At 40.2% G+C, this 18,276-nt stretch overlaps 1 protein-coding gene across 1 annotated transcript in view; it reads right to left on the bottom strand.

Annotated features, from left to right (window-relative positions):
- Window positions 1-18,276, bottom strand: part of SGCD (sarcoglycan delta) — a 347,112-nt gene that overhangs the window by 313,754 nt on the left and 15,082 nt on the right. Inside the window, exon 2 of the mRNA XM_021707942.1 lies at window positions 4,213-4,401. Within this exon, the coding sequence (XP_021563617.1) occupies window positions 4,213-4,401 (189 nt within the window). The remainder of the gene's footprint in view (window positions 1-4,212; window positions 4,402-18,276) is intronic.

Here is an 18,276-nt window from a genome sequence, read left to right as displayed (position 1 = left end):
ATCTGTGACTTATGGCACAGGGTAGGCAACAAAGGTAAAACGCCATTTTGCCAGCTTCAGAATGTTGTTGAAGAGCTGGATCATTATAGCAATTTGCAGGAGGAGGTACAGCATAGTAGAAAGGTTGGGCTATGAAGTCGAGCATTGTCTCTTCATTTACCAGCTATGTGTTTTTCAGGAAATCACTCAACTTCTCTGAGCCTTGGATTTTCATTCAGTACAGTGGGAATAGTAATACCTAATATGTAGAGTTTTTTTTTATTTTTTTTGATTCAGAGTCTCACTCTGTCACCCAGTCTGGAGTGCTATGGCACAGTCATGGCCCACTGTAGCCTTGACCTCCTGGGCTCAAGCCATCCTTCTACCTCAGTCTCCCAAATAGCTGGGACTATAGGCGCATATCACCACACTCAGAATGTTGTGTGTGTGTGTGTGTGTGGTTTTTTTTTTGAGCTGGAGTCTCACTCTGTCACCCAGGCTGGAGTGCAGTGGCATGCTCATGGCTACTGCAGTCTCGACCTGCTGGACTCTGGTGATCCTTCCACTTCAGCCTTCCAAGTAGCTGGGACTACAGGTGTGTGCCATCACACCTGGCTAATTTTTTGATTTACTGTAGAAATGAGGTCTCAGCAAGTTGCCCAGACTGGTCTCAAACCTGTGGGCTCAGGAAATGCCCTCACCTCCCATAGTGCTGGGACTATAGGCTTGAACCACCACGCCTGGCTAATTTTTTTGTTTGTTTGTTTTTTGTAGATACAAGGCCTCACTATGTTGCCCAGGCTGGTCTCAAATTCCTGGGCTCAAGCTATCCTCCCAACCACAACACCCAGCCTTGAAAATTAAGAGAGATTTTTAGAGCCATGCACAGTAACTAGCACAGAAGAGACAATAAATATCAGTTCCCTTGTACAGCACAGTGTGTGATAAACTAAGGCCAATTTGTGGATGTTTATAGTATAAGTAAATTGCATACTCTTCAATGTAGGGGGAAATTGAAGAGATATGTCCCCCATATTGTCATCTTGATCTCCTGCCTAGTAATGAATATCAGAATATTCTGCTAAGAGCAGAGAAAAGCAAAATACTTTTTCTTCTGATTTACCTCTGAGACAAAGAAAACTTGGTTGTATGTTTGTCCAGATTGCTATCCTGGAGGGTTTTTCCAACATATGTCCTTGGGGATAGCCCAGAATGCAAGTCTGACAACAAAGTAAGATTCCAGATATTCAATCTTGGACACATCTTCAAGTCTTTAGAAACACTTCCAGATGACATCACTCACTTGGTTCGTTATTACTCGGGGGTTTGATTAGAGTTTGAGCTTTTCCAAATCCCAAATTATTGAACAATCCAAGCATACAAAATAGTCACTTTTTCCTATTAATGGTATTTTAAAATCTCTGTATAAAATGCTTAACTGCTGTCTCATAATTTGGGGGCTTTTTTTTTTTTTCAATATCACATTGCTTAATACCTTGTTTTCCAAAGATCTTCACTGACGGTAAATTATTATTTGTGCAATAGAATTATAATTCTGAAAGAATATGTTTTGTACTGTGATTGATGGAAAATACACTTTTAACTTGCAGGGCAAGACCAATTTTCTAACACTTCAGTTCTATTTGCTCAAATGCATTAGTGGTATAAAGCACCAATTATGGCTAATAACAGCATTATTCTTACCTCAGTAAGTACTTGGTTTGGTAAAGCTTTAAGGACTCTCAACTCTGGCAATCAATTTTTTTAACTACAGGAAAGAGCTGATTTCATATAGATTATTACCTTAATGTCATATAAGTGGTACTCAATATACATTTACATATACCTTTATTAAGCTTGCCAGAGAAAACATACTCTAGAAGCCATATTTGTATAATATCACAGTTATCAAGGTCTGAGCTCACATTTCCCATCCCCTTTGCCCCCAGATCTTTCAGGTTCTATATTAAATTAATGACATACTCAGTAAAAAAATCACAAAAATGGGGGGTTATGCAAATTAGCCTCAATAGGAGATTATATGGGAGACTTTAGTCCCAGCATGTTCTAGTCTAAAGGTAATAAATTGTATCTTGTTTTTTAGACCCCATGACTCAACTATCTCTCCACCCAAAAACTGAGCATCTTCCAAAATGTCTCTGATCCCTTAACTCTCTATCTGGCCAGAAGTCAAGGTGTAATTCATATTTTAAATGTCTTTTGAATCTTTACTTTCCATCCTATTGCCCTAGCTTCAGTCTTCTCCTGTTTAATATTACAATCAAAAGTTTTCCTACTTTACAAGGGTTTGAAATACAAATTAAGAACATCACAGAACATGCACACTAACAGATGGCAATTGTGGTCCTTTGGACATAAAACCAAACAGATCCAGGCAGGGCACCTTTCAGAGACCTCAGCTAAGAAACTTTTCTATTTCTATTGCTTTCTCATCTATGCAAGCTCTCTAGAATGCAAATATGATTGCATTCCTCTGCTTGAACACTCCTCTGAATTGTGCTTGTCTATAAAGAAAGTCCAAGTTCAGTCTGTAGCCATACTACCCTGAATGTGTCCGATCTCATCTGATTTTGGAAGCAAAGCAGGGTCAGACCTGGTTAGTACTTGGATGGGAGAAAGTTCAAGTTCAAAAAATATTGACTGAATCCAATCCAGAGACAGAAACTCATATGGTCTGATACTCTAGAACATATTATCTTAGACCACCCGCCCCCACCAAGAAATTGACTTGTAGATTTTCCAAAGTTACTATTGCAATTGAGTAATTTTTGTCTTTTCCAAAAGAATTAAACTCTTTCCTCCTTATAGTTCTATAACCTTGATGTTATAGAAATCTGTAACATCAAGGTACTTTTTTGATTAGATAGCTTTCTAGCTTTAACCACAAGTATTATAAAGTGAGCCGTTCTGAGGCCTGAAGCCGTATCTGTAACCTTGGTTTATGGAGTCCTAATTAAGTCAAGCACCAGCAAGTCCCGCCATGAGTGACGGATGAAGACACACACAGAAAAGAAACAGGCCTTGTCCTTTTCGAAGTTCAGTCTGCCTGGGAAACACAAGTAAAATTATCTGAAGTGATAAGTATAATTAGAGCAACATGAAAGGAGCTGCAGGAGCATCAAGAGGGGTTTTACCAAGCAGAGAAGACAGAGAAAGCAGGCCAAGCAGAACATGTTGCCCAAGCAAAGGGAGGATGACTACACACTGGGCGCGTCAAGGGTAAAAACGAACTTCATATAGGTCAGAAAAGGTAAATATCCACTCTCATATTTGGGATTTTCACATGAAAACTTTACTGTTAATTCTGTTATGGTTGTTTTCTTTATCCAACAGGACTCGTTTCCATTGCCAATCTGATGACTTATTTTGACATCAGAACAAGAACGGAAAGCATTCTCAGAGCAGACTGCTACCGCTATCACCTTGTTAAGCTCAATGACTCATCTTGCTAGTATAGACCAGAATCTCTAGGTACAAAACCTCAGAATAAATTCAGAATTCATTTTTGCCAGGATTTTCTTTTCATGTGAACTTCAACACTCAATGCCCAGTCTGTGTGGGGACCTTAAGCGCTAACAGTAGGAATTTGTTATAAGAAGCATAAAGGCAAGTTCTTAAAAAAATGGAACACAACTACATATCTCTCATTTTCATCTTACTTATGCTGCTGTAAAGAGGACTGTCCCCTTCCTGCCCCCCCAAATAAAAAGCGCTGAGGAAATTCTTAATTAGCCAGAGGGAATGACAATTGGGTGTATACAGACAGTTAAAATCCTTAGGTAATGCTCAAAGTCTAAATTTACCAAGAGGTTTCATCCCCCTACCTCACAAAAGCTTTTATAACCACTACTAAAATGGGAGAAAACTTAATGCTGTGAATTGATCCCATATTTCTTCCTGTGTTATTTACTCCAAGTGCTCAAAGCTACAGGCTACAGAAACACAGTTATTACAATGGAAGGAAAGCATACAAGGAATCCTTAAGGAGGGAAGCACCTCTAAATTGGATTACCAGTCCCTGAAGAACTGAGATGAGATAGAAGTCGACGCCCACCCTGGATCTGAACAGAAATGCTTTTTCACTGAAACGCGAGGTGGTAGGATATCTCAAATCCTACCCACTGCCATCACTTTTCCACATTTTTAAATCATCTCGCCTCATGCTCCCCTTCCCTGAACAGGAGCTAAACAAACCTGGATGGTTTTACTTACAATTGTGAAGTTCATGACTTTGAGGATCCAGATGGTCATGGCCAAGTTCACCAGTATTAAAATCATGAGGAAAAGAACAAAGAAATACAGGCATCTTTTCCGCCAGCCGTAAATCCCCACCTTGTATACCTGTGGCCCCTCAGAGCCAGGCATGGCGCTCCGGTGGTGAGTATACTGTTCCTGAGGCATCTGAAATAAACGAGGCGAGAGAGAAGCACTCACATTAAACTGCTGAGAGAAGAAAAAAAAAAAAAAAAGGAAAAAAAAAAATCAACTGATGAAGAGATATGGCTGGCTGCTGTCTGGACGTTTACACCCTCCTGACAACTCTAAAAATCTGCTTCCGCTGGACAAAAGAGGCTCTTCTGGACGCCTGCTTGAGCCCTCTGGTTTTACACAGCCATCTCTTCTGACGTACACTGAGATGGACACATTCACACATACACTGGGGGGGAAGAGACTCCTGGGAAGCCATTTTCCAAATGACTCAGAATTCCAACATCTTTGTGAGGGAGACCCTCAAAGACCTATCAAAGGCCTGAAGGTAAAATTTAGAATTACACTGAGAAAATAAATTCACTGCAGCAGTTCATCTTGGTAGTATAAAAATATTATTCAGGAAAAATTTATTTGGGAAAGGTTAAAAAAAATCTCAAATGTAATCATTCTGTAGTACCAGACAGTGGCCAATGTAAAAGTTTTGACCTTTCCTCTATTTCAGATTTTAAAGAAGTCTTAGTGAAAACACAACTCAAGTCTCACTTGATTCGGGAATTTTCAACAAGTGATAGTCCAGCAGACACCTAAGTACCCTCAGAGCTAGTCCTTGTGAGTTAGGCAATTTTAATTGTTAACAATCAGCTCATTTAAGAACTATAAAGCCTATAATCCCAGCACTTTGGGAGGCCGAGGTGAAGGGACTGCCTGAGCCCCTGGGTTCGAGAACAGCCTGGGCAACTTGGCAAGACCTCGTCTCTACAATAAATCAAAAAATTAGTTGTGCATGGTAGCACGCGCCTGTAGTTCGGGCTACTTGGAAGGCGGAGGTGGAAGGATCACCAGAGCCCGGCAGGTCGATGCTGGGGTGGCCATGATTGTGCCACTGCACTCCAGCCTGGGCAACAGAGTGAGACTCCAACTCAAAAAAAAAAAAAAAAAAAAAAAAGGAACATAAAAGAGAATTGAAGTCAAGTAAGATGTGAACATCCCTTCCAGCAGTTTTGAGGGCTAATGAGAGGCTGAACTAGTTAAACACTGATCACAGTAGGGTAAGAAAAGTTAGAAAAATATTTGTCAATATATTATAAAGCAATGTGTTGATCTCTTTTAAAATGAGAAAGCTTTACCAAATGCCTGCTGTTGACACAAATTATCTTTATACTAGCATTACTAATTAGGTACCAACACAGATCTAGATAATGACTTCTATAAAATTCTAAAACCAAAACAAATTTTAAAATTAAATATAAATAAAACTTACAAAATGCATACTCAAAATAGAAAATGATAGAATACTATGATGGATGATGATTTGGTGAAAACTAAATTGCATACACGTGACCCCAGGGACTCTGGCATGCGGTCTTCTGAGTACAGCTCAGAAAACTCTGCTATGAGACATGTGACAGCAGGACCCCTACTGCCTTTCTCTATTCAGATAACTGCATAACCATTATTTTGGCATTTTTACTTCATTTGGCCCTCATGCAGCCATACGGCATTTTCCCTACAGATAAGGCCTGCTCTGTTTATTTTCTTCTTAGCCAATAGCAATTAAATTAGTGATATGGGGTGCCAAAGTGACCATAATGACAAACCAAAATGCGAGCCCTAAAATCACGCTTGGTTATTAAGTCTTCTTCCAGATGGTTCAGAATATGATTATTTTATGGTTTTTAGATAATCATCAAAATGTACACATAAAATCTAAAAATCCCCCAGAGAACTCACGGCTGTTAGGCATCAGTGGAATTCCATTTGAAAAACTGAGTGGATTTTTCCTCATGGTCAACTAAAATGCTTCATGAAGACCTACATGGCATCTGGTTCACTCTAAACATTACCCTGGTGCCGAAATCAGCACCTAATACTAGGATATGTCAGAAAATGTGTGTGGAATGAACGAATGAAAAAAAATGCATACATGATGACCACATGAATGACTTCCCATCTGCTACTAGGTCGGCTGCTGTCTAGGGGTATACAAAAGCCCAAGCCAAACACCTTGGGGGAGTTCTTGTTTGTATACTTGCAAATTTCCACGTCAGTTTCCCAAAGCACTGGGTTCCAGCCAAGCAGTGAACTTTATGCTATAAGACGATCTCAGTTTTACATTTCAGCTTCTGACAATTCTTCTGTGATACAGGGATGGGTTGTAAGAAGATGGAAACACAACAAAAGTCATCCATCACTGGCCTTTTTATACATTAGAGCAAATAAAAGTGAGCAGACTTTTTTTTGAGTTGAGTCCCACTCCGTCGCTCAGGTTGAAGTGCAGTAGCATGCTCACTGTCAACCCAGTGTCGACCTGCTGGGCTCAGGCAATCCTTCCGCCTCAGTATTCCAAGTAGCTGGAACTACAGGCACATGCAACCGTGTCTGGCTATTTTTGATTTATTGTAGAGATGAGGTCTCACCAAGTTGCTCAGACTGGTCTCAAACCCACGCGCTCAGGCAGTTCACTCGCCTTGACCTCCCAAAGTGCTGGGATTACAGGTTGAGCCACTGAGCCTGGCCTAGCAGACTGTTTCATAAGACTGAAGGAAGTCAGGCCTTTATATTCCATTAAATCATATTCTGTGAATTAAGGAAATGATCACAGAATCTTAGAATCACGCATGCAAGCTCCTTTGATTTCAATCAACTAATTTTATGAGTGAGCCAAATTAGGATTAGAGACATCAACCCATTTGCACAGGGCTACAGATTTTGTGGTAGGACAAGGTCAAGGACAAGAATCGACTATTCTATAGACCTGACGACCAATGAGAAACTCTTTACACTTAAGGATACAGAAGTTAGTGATGCTGTCACTACATTAAGTTGCCTTTTCTCTGTCGTTTACCACAACCAATGATGTCATTACATAACTCAGCTATAAAATGAAAATGACATATTTAATAAATATTTATAAGAAGATAAGGATATGGGTATCATGCTTGTGATCTTTCTCATACACAGATTGTTAGAATTTGGCAGAATGTAGTGATTATCTTGACTAGAGTTTCTCAGTCCTGGATGCATATCAGCGTCACTTGTGGAGTTGTCAAAAAAAATCTTAATTTGACTGGACGTGTTTGCTCAGACCTATGATCCCAGTATTTTGGGAAGCCAAGGCAGGAAGATTGCTTGACACCAGGAGTTTGAGAACAGCATGGGAAGCATAGTGAGACATCGTCTCTTAAAAAAGAATTTAAAAAATTAGCCATGTGTGGTGGCTCATGCCTATGTTCAAAGCTCCTCAGAAGGCTGAGGTGGGAAGATTACTTGAGCACAGGAGACTGAGGTTGCAGTGAGCCACGATCATATCACTGTACTTTGGCCAAAGTGACAGGAGACCCTGTGCTCCCAGAGAACAAAAACAACCACCACAAAATCTACACTCTGGTTAATTAAATAACAATCACAGAGATGGCACCTAGGCAAAAGTACTTAATTTTTTTTTTGAGTTAGAGTTTCACTCCGTTGCCCAGGCTGGAGTGCAGTGGCACGCTCATTGCCAACTCAGCGTCAACCTGCTGGGCTCAGGCGATTCTTCAGTTCTCAGCCTTCCAAGCAGCTGGAACTACAGGCATGCACTACCATGCCCAGCTAATTTTTTACTTATTGTAGAGACAAGTAGTACCTACGAGGTCTCACTAAGTTGCCCAGGCTGATCTCAAACCTGTGGGCTCAGGCAGTCCACTCACTTCAGCCTCCCAAAATGCTGGGATTACAGGCTGAGCCAACAAACCTGGCCAGAAATTAAAGTCTTAAGCCCTTACTTGGGCAAGTCCCTTTAAGGCCTTTGGAGAGGTTTTATCATGGTCATACATTTTCTTTTTTTAACTGAAAAAAGATGTTTTAATTGCAACTAGCTAAACCCTGTCTTTTTGACTCTGATTACCACTCATGTTGGGTGGCTTTGGAAGATTTACATGCATTTTAGAGAACTAAGAGGCCGTTGAATCAGGGCTCATATAGTTTGGATGCAGTAGATGATACTTATAGGGTTTGCAACCCTTCCATGTAGAGGTACATGATTGCAGGCTCTCCTGGTATAGGCATGTCTTCCAAGAATACTCCTTCACCCATGGCACCAACTCGCCAAGCATGGTGACATGAAGAACAGGACCAAAAGACACATTACAATGTAAATGTGACGTGCAAATGCCAGCACCAGTAATATGTGGTTAGCAGAGGAGCCAGAAGTCAGTGGAAAGTTGTTTTTATAATCATCAGGTATGCACAATTTCAGGTGTAGAATTCAACTCTAATTGATGCCTAGCCAAAACAGGAATTCTCTACTGTCAAGAATCTACTCCAGCCGGGTGCAGGGGCTCGAATCTGTAATCCCAGCACTTTAGGAGGCAGAGACAAGATTGCCTGACCTCAGGGGTTTGAGACAAGCTTGAGCAACATGGTGAGACTTTGTCTCTACAATAAATCAAAAAATAGCCAGGTATGGTGGTGCACACCTGTAGTTCCAATTACCTGGAAGGCTGAGGTAGAAGGATCTCCTGAACCCAGTAAGTAAAGGCTGTGGTGGCTGTGAGCATGTCACTGCACTCCAGCCTGGGTGACAGAGTGAGACTCTGGCTGAAAAGGAAAAAACATATATACTCAATTCAGTATATAAAATTATAAATACTACACATATGCTTTCTTTTTTCATGGTAATCATGGAAAAAAAATAATCGAAATGTGTTTACAGGTTATGCACACAATGTGTTTCTCTATGTCAAGTTGTGTGCCTTATATATCACAACCAACAATATTTTAAAAGTTCTGAATTAGTTGGGCATATTAGCATGCACCTGTAGCCTCAGCTACTTGGGAGGCCAAGGCAGAAGGATTGCCTGAGTTGAGGAGGTTAAGGCTGCAGTGAGCCATGATCATGCCTCTACAATCCAGTCTGGGCAACAGAATGAGATCTTGACTCAAAAAATAAAAATAAATAAAAATAATAAAAAGTAAAAGTTCTGTCAAAATTGCAAAAGAAGATAATTATTTTTCTACTATATTTTTCTACTAATTACTTTTCTATGCAGAAAATAATAGTGGTCAATAGCTGTCATATTAAGAGGCTATAGAAGGCTATGCAACTAAAAAGTAAAGAAGTAGGATGTGAGACAGTCGATTATTAACAATATTATTCTAAACTGTGCAATGTCACCTTGTTTTTTGAATTGGAGTCTCACTCCATCGCCCAGGCTGGAGTGCAGTGGCTCGCTTACAGCCACCGCAGTCTTGACTTGCTGGGCTCAGGCGATCCTTCCACCCCAGCCTTCCAAGTACCCAGAACTACAGGTGTGCAATACTATACCTGGATAATTTTTTGATTTATTGTAGAGACAAGGCCTCACCAAGTTGCTCAGGCTGGTCTCGAATCCCTGGGCTCAGACAATCCTCTCACCTCGGCCTCCCAAAGTTCTAGGATTACAGGCTTGAGCCACCGCACCCAGCCGATGTCACCTTTTCAAACTTTTGGCCGGGCTCAGGAGCTCAGCCTGTAATCTCAGCATTTTGGGAGGGCAAGGCGAGTGAATTGCCTGAGCTCGTGGGTTCGAGATCCACCCAGGCAACTTGGCGAGACTTCATCTCTACAATAAATCAAAAATTAGCAGGGCATGATAGCACAAGCCTGTATTCTGGCTACTTGGAAGGTTGAGGCAGAAGAATTGCCGGAGCCCAGTCTACACGACAGAGTGAGACTCCAGTTCAAAAAAACAAAAAACAAACACACAAAACACTTAATTTAATTTCCTCTCTCACTCTAAATACATACTCATGTCTTTAAGTCAGTTTGCATTCCAAATTTTTTTTCTGAAAACAAGTCTCCAAATTGTATGAATTTTAAGCCTTACAAAACTCACAAATCCTACTCTGGTCGCTCCCATAAAGGACTCTGAGCATACACCAAGACATGACTACCAATGTAGACTCCTCAATGTAGCACCACCCCAGACATGACTACCAAGCTGAACTCAATGGAAGGTACAATTATTTATGTTCTACTGGGAGTGGTTTTCAGACTTTAAAATGCAAAGAACCACCCTGGAAAACTGAATAAAGACAGAGTCTTGGACCTCATAACAAGAGAGTCTGATTCAGCAAGTCCTGCATTCCAGGGGACCTGTATTTTCAACAAGCACTAAAATTGACTCTGATACAAGTGGCCCAGAAACCATGCTTGGAAAATACAAATTTAGGCTGGGTGCAGTGGCTCAAGTCTATAATCCTAGTACTTTGGGAGGCCAAGGAAAGAGGACTGCCTGAGCCCATGGGTTGGAGACCAGCTTGGGCAACATGGTGAAATCTCATCTCTACAATAAAATAAAAAAAATTAGCTGGGCGTGGTAGCAATCGCCTGTAGCTCTGGCTACTTGGAAGGCTAAGGCAGAAGGATCACCAGAGCCAAGGAGGTAGATGCTGGGATGACTGTCAGTGTGCCACTGCACTCCAGCCTAGGCGCCAGAATGGGACTCCAACTCAAAACACACAAACAAACAAACAAACCCCCCCAAAAAACCAAAAACACAAATTTAGACCCAGCATAGAGATGGACACCTGGATTGCCTATCTTCCTCCCACTTGTCTCCCTAAATACATACTTTTATCATCCTTCACACTCCTATCCTGGAACTTTCCTTTCCACTATTCTTGTTTAGTAGGATATTTTAAAATTTATTTTCAAAGGAATCTGGGCATTTTATTGCCCTCCTGCTTTGATTAATTGTGAAAAATAATAATGATAATAACTTATTAACACGATTGTTGAGCACTTACTACTTACCAGATCCTCTTCTAAAAATTGTCATATACTAATGTAAAACTTAAGTTTTGTTTCGTTTTTTTGTTTGTTTGTTTGTTTGTTTGTTTTTGAGTTGGAGTCTCACTCTGTCGCTCAGGCTGGAGTGCAGTGGCATGCTCACAACCATCACAGCCTCGACCTGTTGGGCTTAGGCGATTCTTCCACCTCAGCCTTCCAAGAAGCTGGAACTACAGGCACCCATTACCACACCCGGCTTATTTTTTGATTTATTGTAGAGATGAGGTCTCACCAGGTTGCCCAGGCCAATCTTGAAACCCCAGGCTCAGGCAATCCTCTTGCCTCGGCCTCCCAAAGTGTTGGGATTACAGGCCAAACTACTGTGCCCAGCTAAATTTATGCTTTGGTTTGTTTAGTGTTACTATAATAGAATGCCCAAGACAGGATAGGTTATGTTAATGTATATATTATAAATTATACATTATAATTTATATATTATAAACATATATTACATGTATTTTATGTTATTTATATTTTTATACATATGTTTATGGTATATATTACACATAATTATGATATGTATTAAGTTTTAATGTATTTAATGTTTATATAGCATATATACATACATATTTCACCAGAGGTCTATTTGGCTTATGATTCTGATGGCTGAAAAGTTCAAGATCAGGGATCTGCCTCTGGTGAGAGCCTCAGACTGCCTCAACTCATAGAGGAAAGTAAAAGGGAAACTTGCAAAGAGATCAGTCAGCAAGATAAGAAGCAAGAGTGAGGAACACAGACTCTTTAACAACTCACTTTCACAAAACAAATCCATTCCCTTGAGACCAAGAACTCATCATCATGGGAGTACATTAATCTGTTCAGGAGGAATCCACCCCCATGACCCAAACACTTCCCACTAAGCCCCACCTCCCAACACTATCAGAAAAAGGATCAAATTTCAACATGAGTTTTGGCACGGTCAAACAAACCATAGCACATTACAAGGCAGTTATTATTATTATTATTGAAATATTGTTACAGAATAGTTAATACTACCAAGCCATATAGTAGGTACAGTACTATATTTAATCTTATGCTCTTTGTAGCCTTTGGTGCCTTGGCCATTAAATATGTAGAAATCTTTATTGTCATGAAAAAGAAATACAGGCATACGTCGCTTTATTGTATTTACTTTATTGTGCTTCACAGATATTGTGTTATTTACAAATTGCAGGTTTATAAATAACACAATATGCTCCATGTTTCTTTTCTGTGTCACAGTTTGGTAATTCTTATAATAATAATGAAAAAGTTTGAAATATTGCATCTGTTTTGGTGATCTATAATCAGCGATCTTTGATGCTACTGTTATAATTGTTTTGGAGTGCCACAAACCCTGCCCATATAAGATGACAAACTTAATTGATAAATGTTGTGTGTGTTCTTACTGTTCCACAGTTCTGACTGCCATTTCCCTGTCTTTTTCCCTCTTTTGAGGCCTTCCTATTTCCTGAGACACAACAATATTGAAGTTTGGTTCATTAATAGGGTTATTATTATAATGGTCTCCAAGGATTCAAGTGAAATGAAGAGTCACTTCTCTTACCTTAAATCAAAAGCTCTACATTATTAAGCTTAGTCAGAAAGGCATATTGAAAGCCTAGACAGACTGAAAGCTAGGCTTCTTGCACCACTTAGCCAAGTTGTGAATGAAAGAAAAAGTCCTTGAAGGAAATTAAAAGTGCTACTCCAGGAAACACATGAAGGACAAGAAAGTGAAACAGCCTTATTGGTGATATGGAGAAAGTCTATGTGTTCTGGTCAGAAGACCAAACCAGCCACAACACTTCTTTATGCGGAATCCTAATCCAGAGCAAAGTACTAACTCCCTTCAATTCTATGAAGGTCGAAAAAAGGTGAGGGAGCTGCAGAAGAAAAGTTGGAAGCTAGCAGAGGCTGGTTCGTAATGTTCAAGGAAATAAGCAGTCTCTGTAACATAGGAAGTGCAAGGTAAAGCAGCAAGTGCTAATAGAGAAGCTATAGCAAGTTATCCAGAAGATCGAGTTAGGATAATTGATGAATGTGATCACATTACACATCATATTTTCTATGTAGATAAAACTGCCTTCTGTTGAAGGAAGATGCCATCTGAGACTTTCACAGCTATAGAAGAAGTCAATGCCTGGCTTCAAAAGACAGGCAGGCTCTCAATAGGGGCTAATACAGCTGGTGACTTTAAGCTGAAGTCAATGCTCATTTACCATTTCAAAATACCTAGGGCACTGAAGAATGATGCTAAACCTACTCTACCTATGTACTAGAAATGGAACAACAAAGTCTGGATGATAGCACATCTGTTTACAGCATGATTTACTATTTTGGGGGTTTTTTTGGGATTGAAGTCTCACTCCATCGCTTAGGCTGGAGTGCAGTGGCATGCTCATGGACACCCAGCATCAACCTGCTGGGCTCTGGTGATCCTTCTAAGTAGCCAGAACTACAGGTGCATGCAACCACGCCTGGGTAATTTTTTTATTTATTGTAGAGATGAGTTCTCAAGTTGCCCAGGTTTTCTCAAACCCATTGTCTCAGGCAATCCCCTCACCTCAGTCTCCCAAAGTGCTGGGATTACAGGCTTGAGCCACCACACCCGGCCTGGTTTACTATTTCAAGTCCACTGTTGAGACCTACTGCTCAGAAAAAAAAGATTTCAAAATATTATTGCTTACTGACACTGCATTTGCTCACCCAAGAACACTGATGAAGATATACAAGGAGAGAAATGTTGTTTTCACACCTGCTAACACAACATCCATTCTGCAGCCCATGGATCAAGGAGAAATTTCAACTTTCAAGTTTTATTATTTAAGAAACTTATTTGTGGCTGGGCTCAGTGGCTTAGCCTGTAATCCTAGCACTTTGGGAGGCCGAGGCGAGTGGACTGCCTGAGCCTGCAGGTTCGAGACCAGCCCGGGCAACTGGGTGAGACCTCATTGCTACAATAAATAAAAAAGTAGCTGGGAGTAGTAGCACATGCCTGTCATTCTGGCTACTTGGAAGGCTGAGGCAGAAGTATTGCCTGAGTCCAGCAGGTCGACGCTGGGGTGGCCATGGGTATACTGCACTACAGCCTGGGCAATGGTGTGAAACTCCAACTCAAAAATAATAATAATAATAATTTACCATAATTATGGAAAATGAAGAAGTATACGCTGATGAGATTTCCGAGGTCAAAGGTGAATCCAGTGAACTTATTTATGGAAGTGATATAATGATGCAATGTAAATGAAAAAAACCTATATAATTCAAATCTATATAATCCAAATAAAAATACAAAGTTTGGAATGCTAGTCAGGGAGGTATCTGAGGCAAATAATAGATATGTCTGCCACTTTCAGCTGCATTGTGAAAAAGGTGACAATTTAGAAATGACCGTTTCATTTGTGCTTAATGACGAAGTTTTGGCAACCAGCTTCAGATTTTTTTAAATTTTCACCTGATCGCAGTATTAGGAAAGTGAAAAATTTGTCAACTGTGAATGTGTTAAGAACATTCATGATTTATAGGAGAAGATCAAAATAGAAACATTAACAGGAATTTGGAAGAAGTTAATTCCAACTCTCAAGAATAACTTTGAGGGGTTTAAGACTTCAGTGAAGGAAGAAACTGCAGATGTGGTAGAAATAGCAAGAGAACTAGAATTAGAGGGGGAACCTGAGGATGTGACTGAATTGCTGTGTCATCTCATGAGAAAACTGGAGTAGAGGAAGAGGTGCTTCTTATGGATTAGCAAAGAAAGTGGTTTATTGAGAGAGAGTCACCTCTTGGTGAAGATGCTGTGAACACTGTTGAAATGACAGAATAGGATTGACAATATCACATAAACTTAGTTGATAAAGCAGTAGCAGGGTCTGAGAGAATGGACTCCAATTTTGAAAGGTCTACTGTGGGTAATAGTCTATCAAACAGCATCACATGGTACAGAAAAATCTTTTATGAAAGGAAGAGTCAATCAAAGCAGCATACTTCAGTGTCATCTTATTTTAAGAAATTGCCGCAACTACCCCAACCTTCAGCAAGCACTATCCTGATAAATTAGTAGGAAGGAACAGTGAGGCAAAAACCTTCCACCAGCAAAAAGGATTACAACTCACTGAAGACTCAGATGATTATTTGAACTTTTTAACAATAAAGTATTAATTTCAGTATGTACATTTTTTTTTTAGATATAATGCTACCATACACTTACTACAATAGAGTGCAAACAAAAATTGTATATGTACTTGGAAGCTCCCAAATTTGTGTGATTCACTTTATTATCATATTCATTTTATTGTGGTGATCTGGAACAACACCTGCATGTCTCCATGGTATTCATGAATCTCATTTTTCTCTCTATTATCCTCTTACTTATTTCTTTATTTTACTCTAATTAATGCTCAGGGCTACTAGATCCTTGGTTAGCCCAAGGAATCTCACATTCTCATCCATCTACAGAAATGACCCTTTCACATACCACTGATAAAAATTCAGAGTACTATTCTTAATGCTCATTTTCTTTGGACCTTCTGAAACTTTGGGCAGTGCCAACTTTCCCTCCCACTATAAACATCATCTTTCTTTGGCATTCATGACATTGTAGTCCCAGGGTTCTTTTTCTACATGTCTGATTACCATCTGTCTTTCCAAACTCTCTTCTCTGCTTCTTTCAAGTTTATGAGTCAGCATTATCTTTCGCCTCTGATAGACAATGTTCAATGTCATACTTTCACTGTGTATGTCTGTGAGGATCATTGCAAATTGCACCTATCTAAATATCTTTCATTCATCTACTCACTCAACAAATCATTACACAGAGTGGATCATGTTCCATATCCTGTACCAAGTTCTCAAGATACAGCAAGTAAGAAGAGTTACCCTGCCTTTGTGAAACTCACAGTCCAGATGGTGGGGGAATGATGAACACTGTAAATGCATAAAGAAAGAAAATGAATGGTGTTAATTGCTTATACCAAACTATATCTGGTAATGTTAGAGAGAGCATCACAGGATGGAAGATACTTTACTTAGCTGATCCAGGGGGAACTCTGATGATGTAACATTTAAGCTGAGACTAGAAGGATAAGAAGACCACGAAGTAAAGACTGGGGTAGAAAAAAGTGTCCCAGGCAGAGGAAAGAAAGTAAAGGCAAAGACCCCAAAGCACAAGAGGCCAGCATGATGGGATTGTGCCTTGTGATGTAGGGACGGCATGAAATGGATTGAAAAGTTGCGTGGAGTCAGATGATGCTGGGTCTTGGAGACCTCAGCCAGAAGTTCAGATGTTATGGAAAAGGCAGTGAAAAACCACGGCAGTACTTAAAATAAGGATGTGATAATCTGACTTATTTATATATGTATATATATTTTTTAGTCAGAGTCTCACTCTGTCGCCCAGGCTGCAGTGCAGTGGCACACTCATATCTACCCCAGCGTCAACCTGCTTAGGCTCAGGCAATGCTTCCGCTTCAGCCTTCCAAGTAGCTGGTAGGCGTGTGCTACCACACCCGACTAAATTTTTTGATATAGTGTAGTGATGAGGTCTCATCAAGTTGCCCAGGCTGGTCTCAAACCCCTGAGCTTAGGTGATCCTCTTGCCTCGGCCACCCAAAGTGCTGGGCTTACAGGCTTGAGTCACTGTGCCTGGCCTGATTTATAATTTTAAGAAGTGTCTAGCAATGCCTAGACTACCAGACTTACTAAATAAATGTGTGTTGTTGGATGATAATTAACGAGCATTTGTATCCCATCCTCTATTACAATCATGCATACAAAATACTCCCAATTTGAGTAATTCAACAAAATGAATCTCTACCAGTATAACATGCTCCTCTATTCGGTATGCAAAGCAAGTGCATTTTTTTTTTTTTGAGTTGGAGTCTCACTCGGTCACCCAGGCTGAAGTGCAGTGGTATATTCATGGCCACCCCAGTGTCGACCAGCTGGGCTCCAGTGATACTCCCGCCTCAACCTTCCAAGTAGCTGAAACTACAGGCACGTGCTACCACGCCTAGTTAATTTTTTTGATTTATTGTAGAGGTGAGGTCTCACCAAGTTGTCCAGGCTGGTCTTGAAACTGCAGGCTCAGGCAATCCACTCACCTCGGCCTCCCAAAGTGCTGGGATGACAGGCTGAGCCACCGAGCCCAGCTGAGCATGTGCATTTTAAAAAGAAGCCCATCTCTAAATATACCTCTCTCTTAAGGATCATAAAACAGTAGCATTTTCCACCAGTCTTTGGGTATATCTTTACATTGTTGAGTAACACCTTTTTACAGTGATGTATGTCATCTTTCTGAATATAGCCTAAAATCTCCAAAGTATTTAAAACCTCCTTGAAGTACAGTAACACCCAACATGTGCATACATGCACATGCAAAACTGAGCCTTGTTCATGAATAATAAACGTTGAATGAATAAATGTATAAAAATCAAGCCCGTGTTAAATTGGAAAATTTTACCCTCTAGTAATAAGGCAATGGCTATAATATCAGAAGTAAAGAAACAAAAATGTATGCAACTTCGCCCTTAAAAGGGCACATGCTAAGAAGGCTTAACCTTAAAGTGTTACTCTATTTCATGAGGCTATTTTCAGTGTTCACCTGTTTATTAACAAATCCAGTTGACTTAAAGATAATCTGTTTCGTCTACAAAGAATGCAATAGGATTATATTTCCAAAAGAATTCCTGTTGCTTCATCATTCTTCTTGGAAGAAGCTACCAGGAGCCATAACAATGTCATGAAACAACCATCCACAATGATGATCTAAAGAAAGAGATGCCAGATATATTAGATGTGGAGTTTCAAAAAAAGGTCTTTCTAGATGGTCATATGAGTGAAGCATGGTTTTGAGAGCTGTAGTCTCATGGTCTCAGGCATTCAAATGTTCATACCTGGAACCACATAACATGACAGAATCAAGGCCTGACATTAATTCAATGTGACAGTCTCAAGGAAAGGATCCATTTCATGACTTGGACTTGTGTCCTACGCTGTGTGAGGCCCTGTGTCTCTTCTGCCACTGCACCTACTACCAACACCTCACTGACTTTCTG

Source organism: Carlito syrichta, unplaced genomic scaffold, assembly GCF_000164805.1.
Source record: "Carlito syrichta isolate Samal-C Ts95f unplaced genomic scaffold, Tarsius_syrichta-2.0.1 Scaffold127452, whole genome shotgun sequence".
Lineage (NCBI taxonomy): Eukaryota > Metazoa > Chordata > Mammalia > Primates > Tarsiidae > Carlito > Carlito syrichta.
Note: the sequence above shows the minus strand (reverse complement) of the source record. Positions and strands in the feature narration are given on the sequence as shown.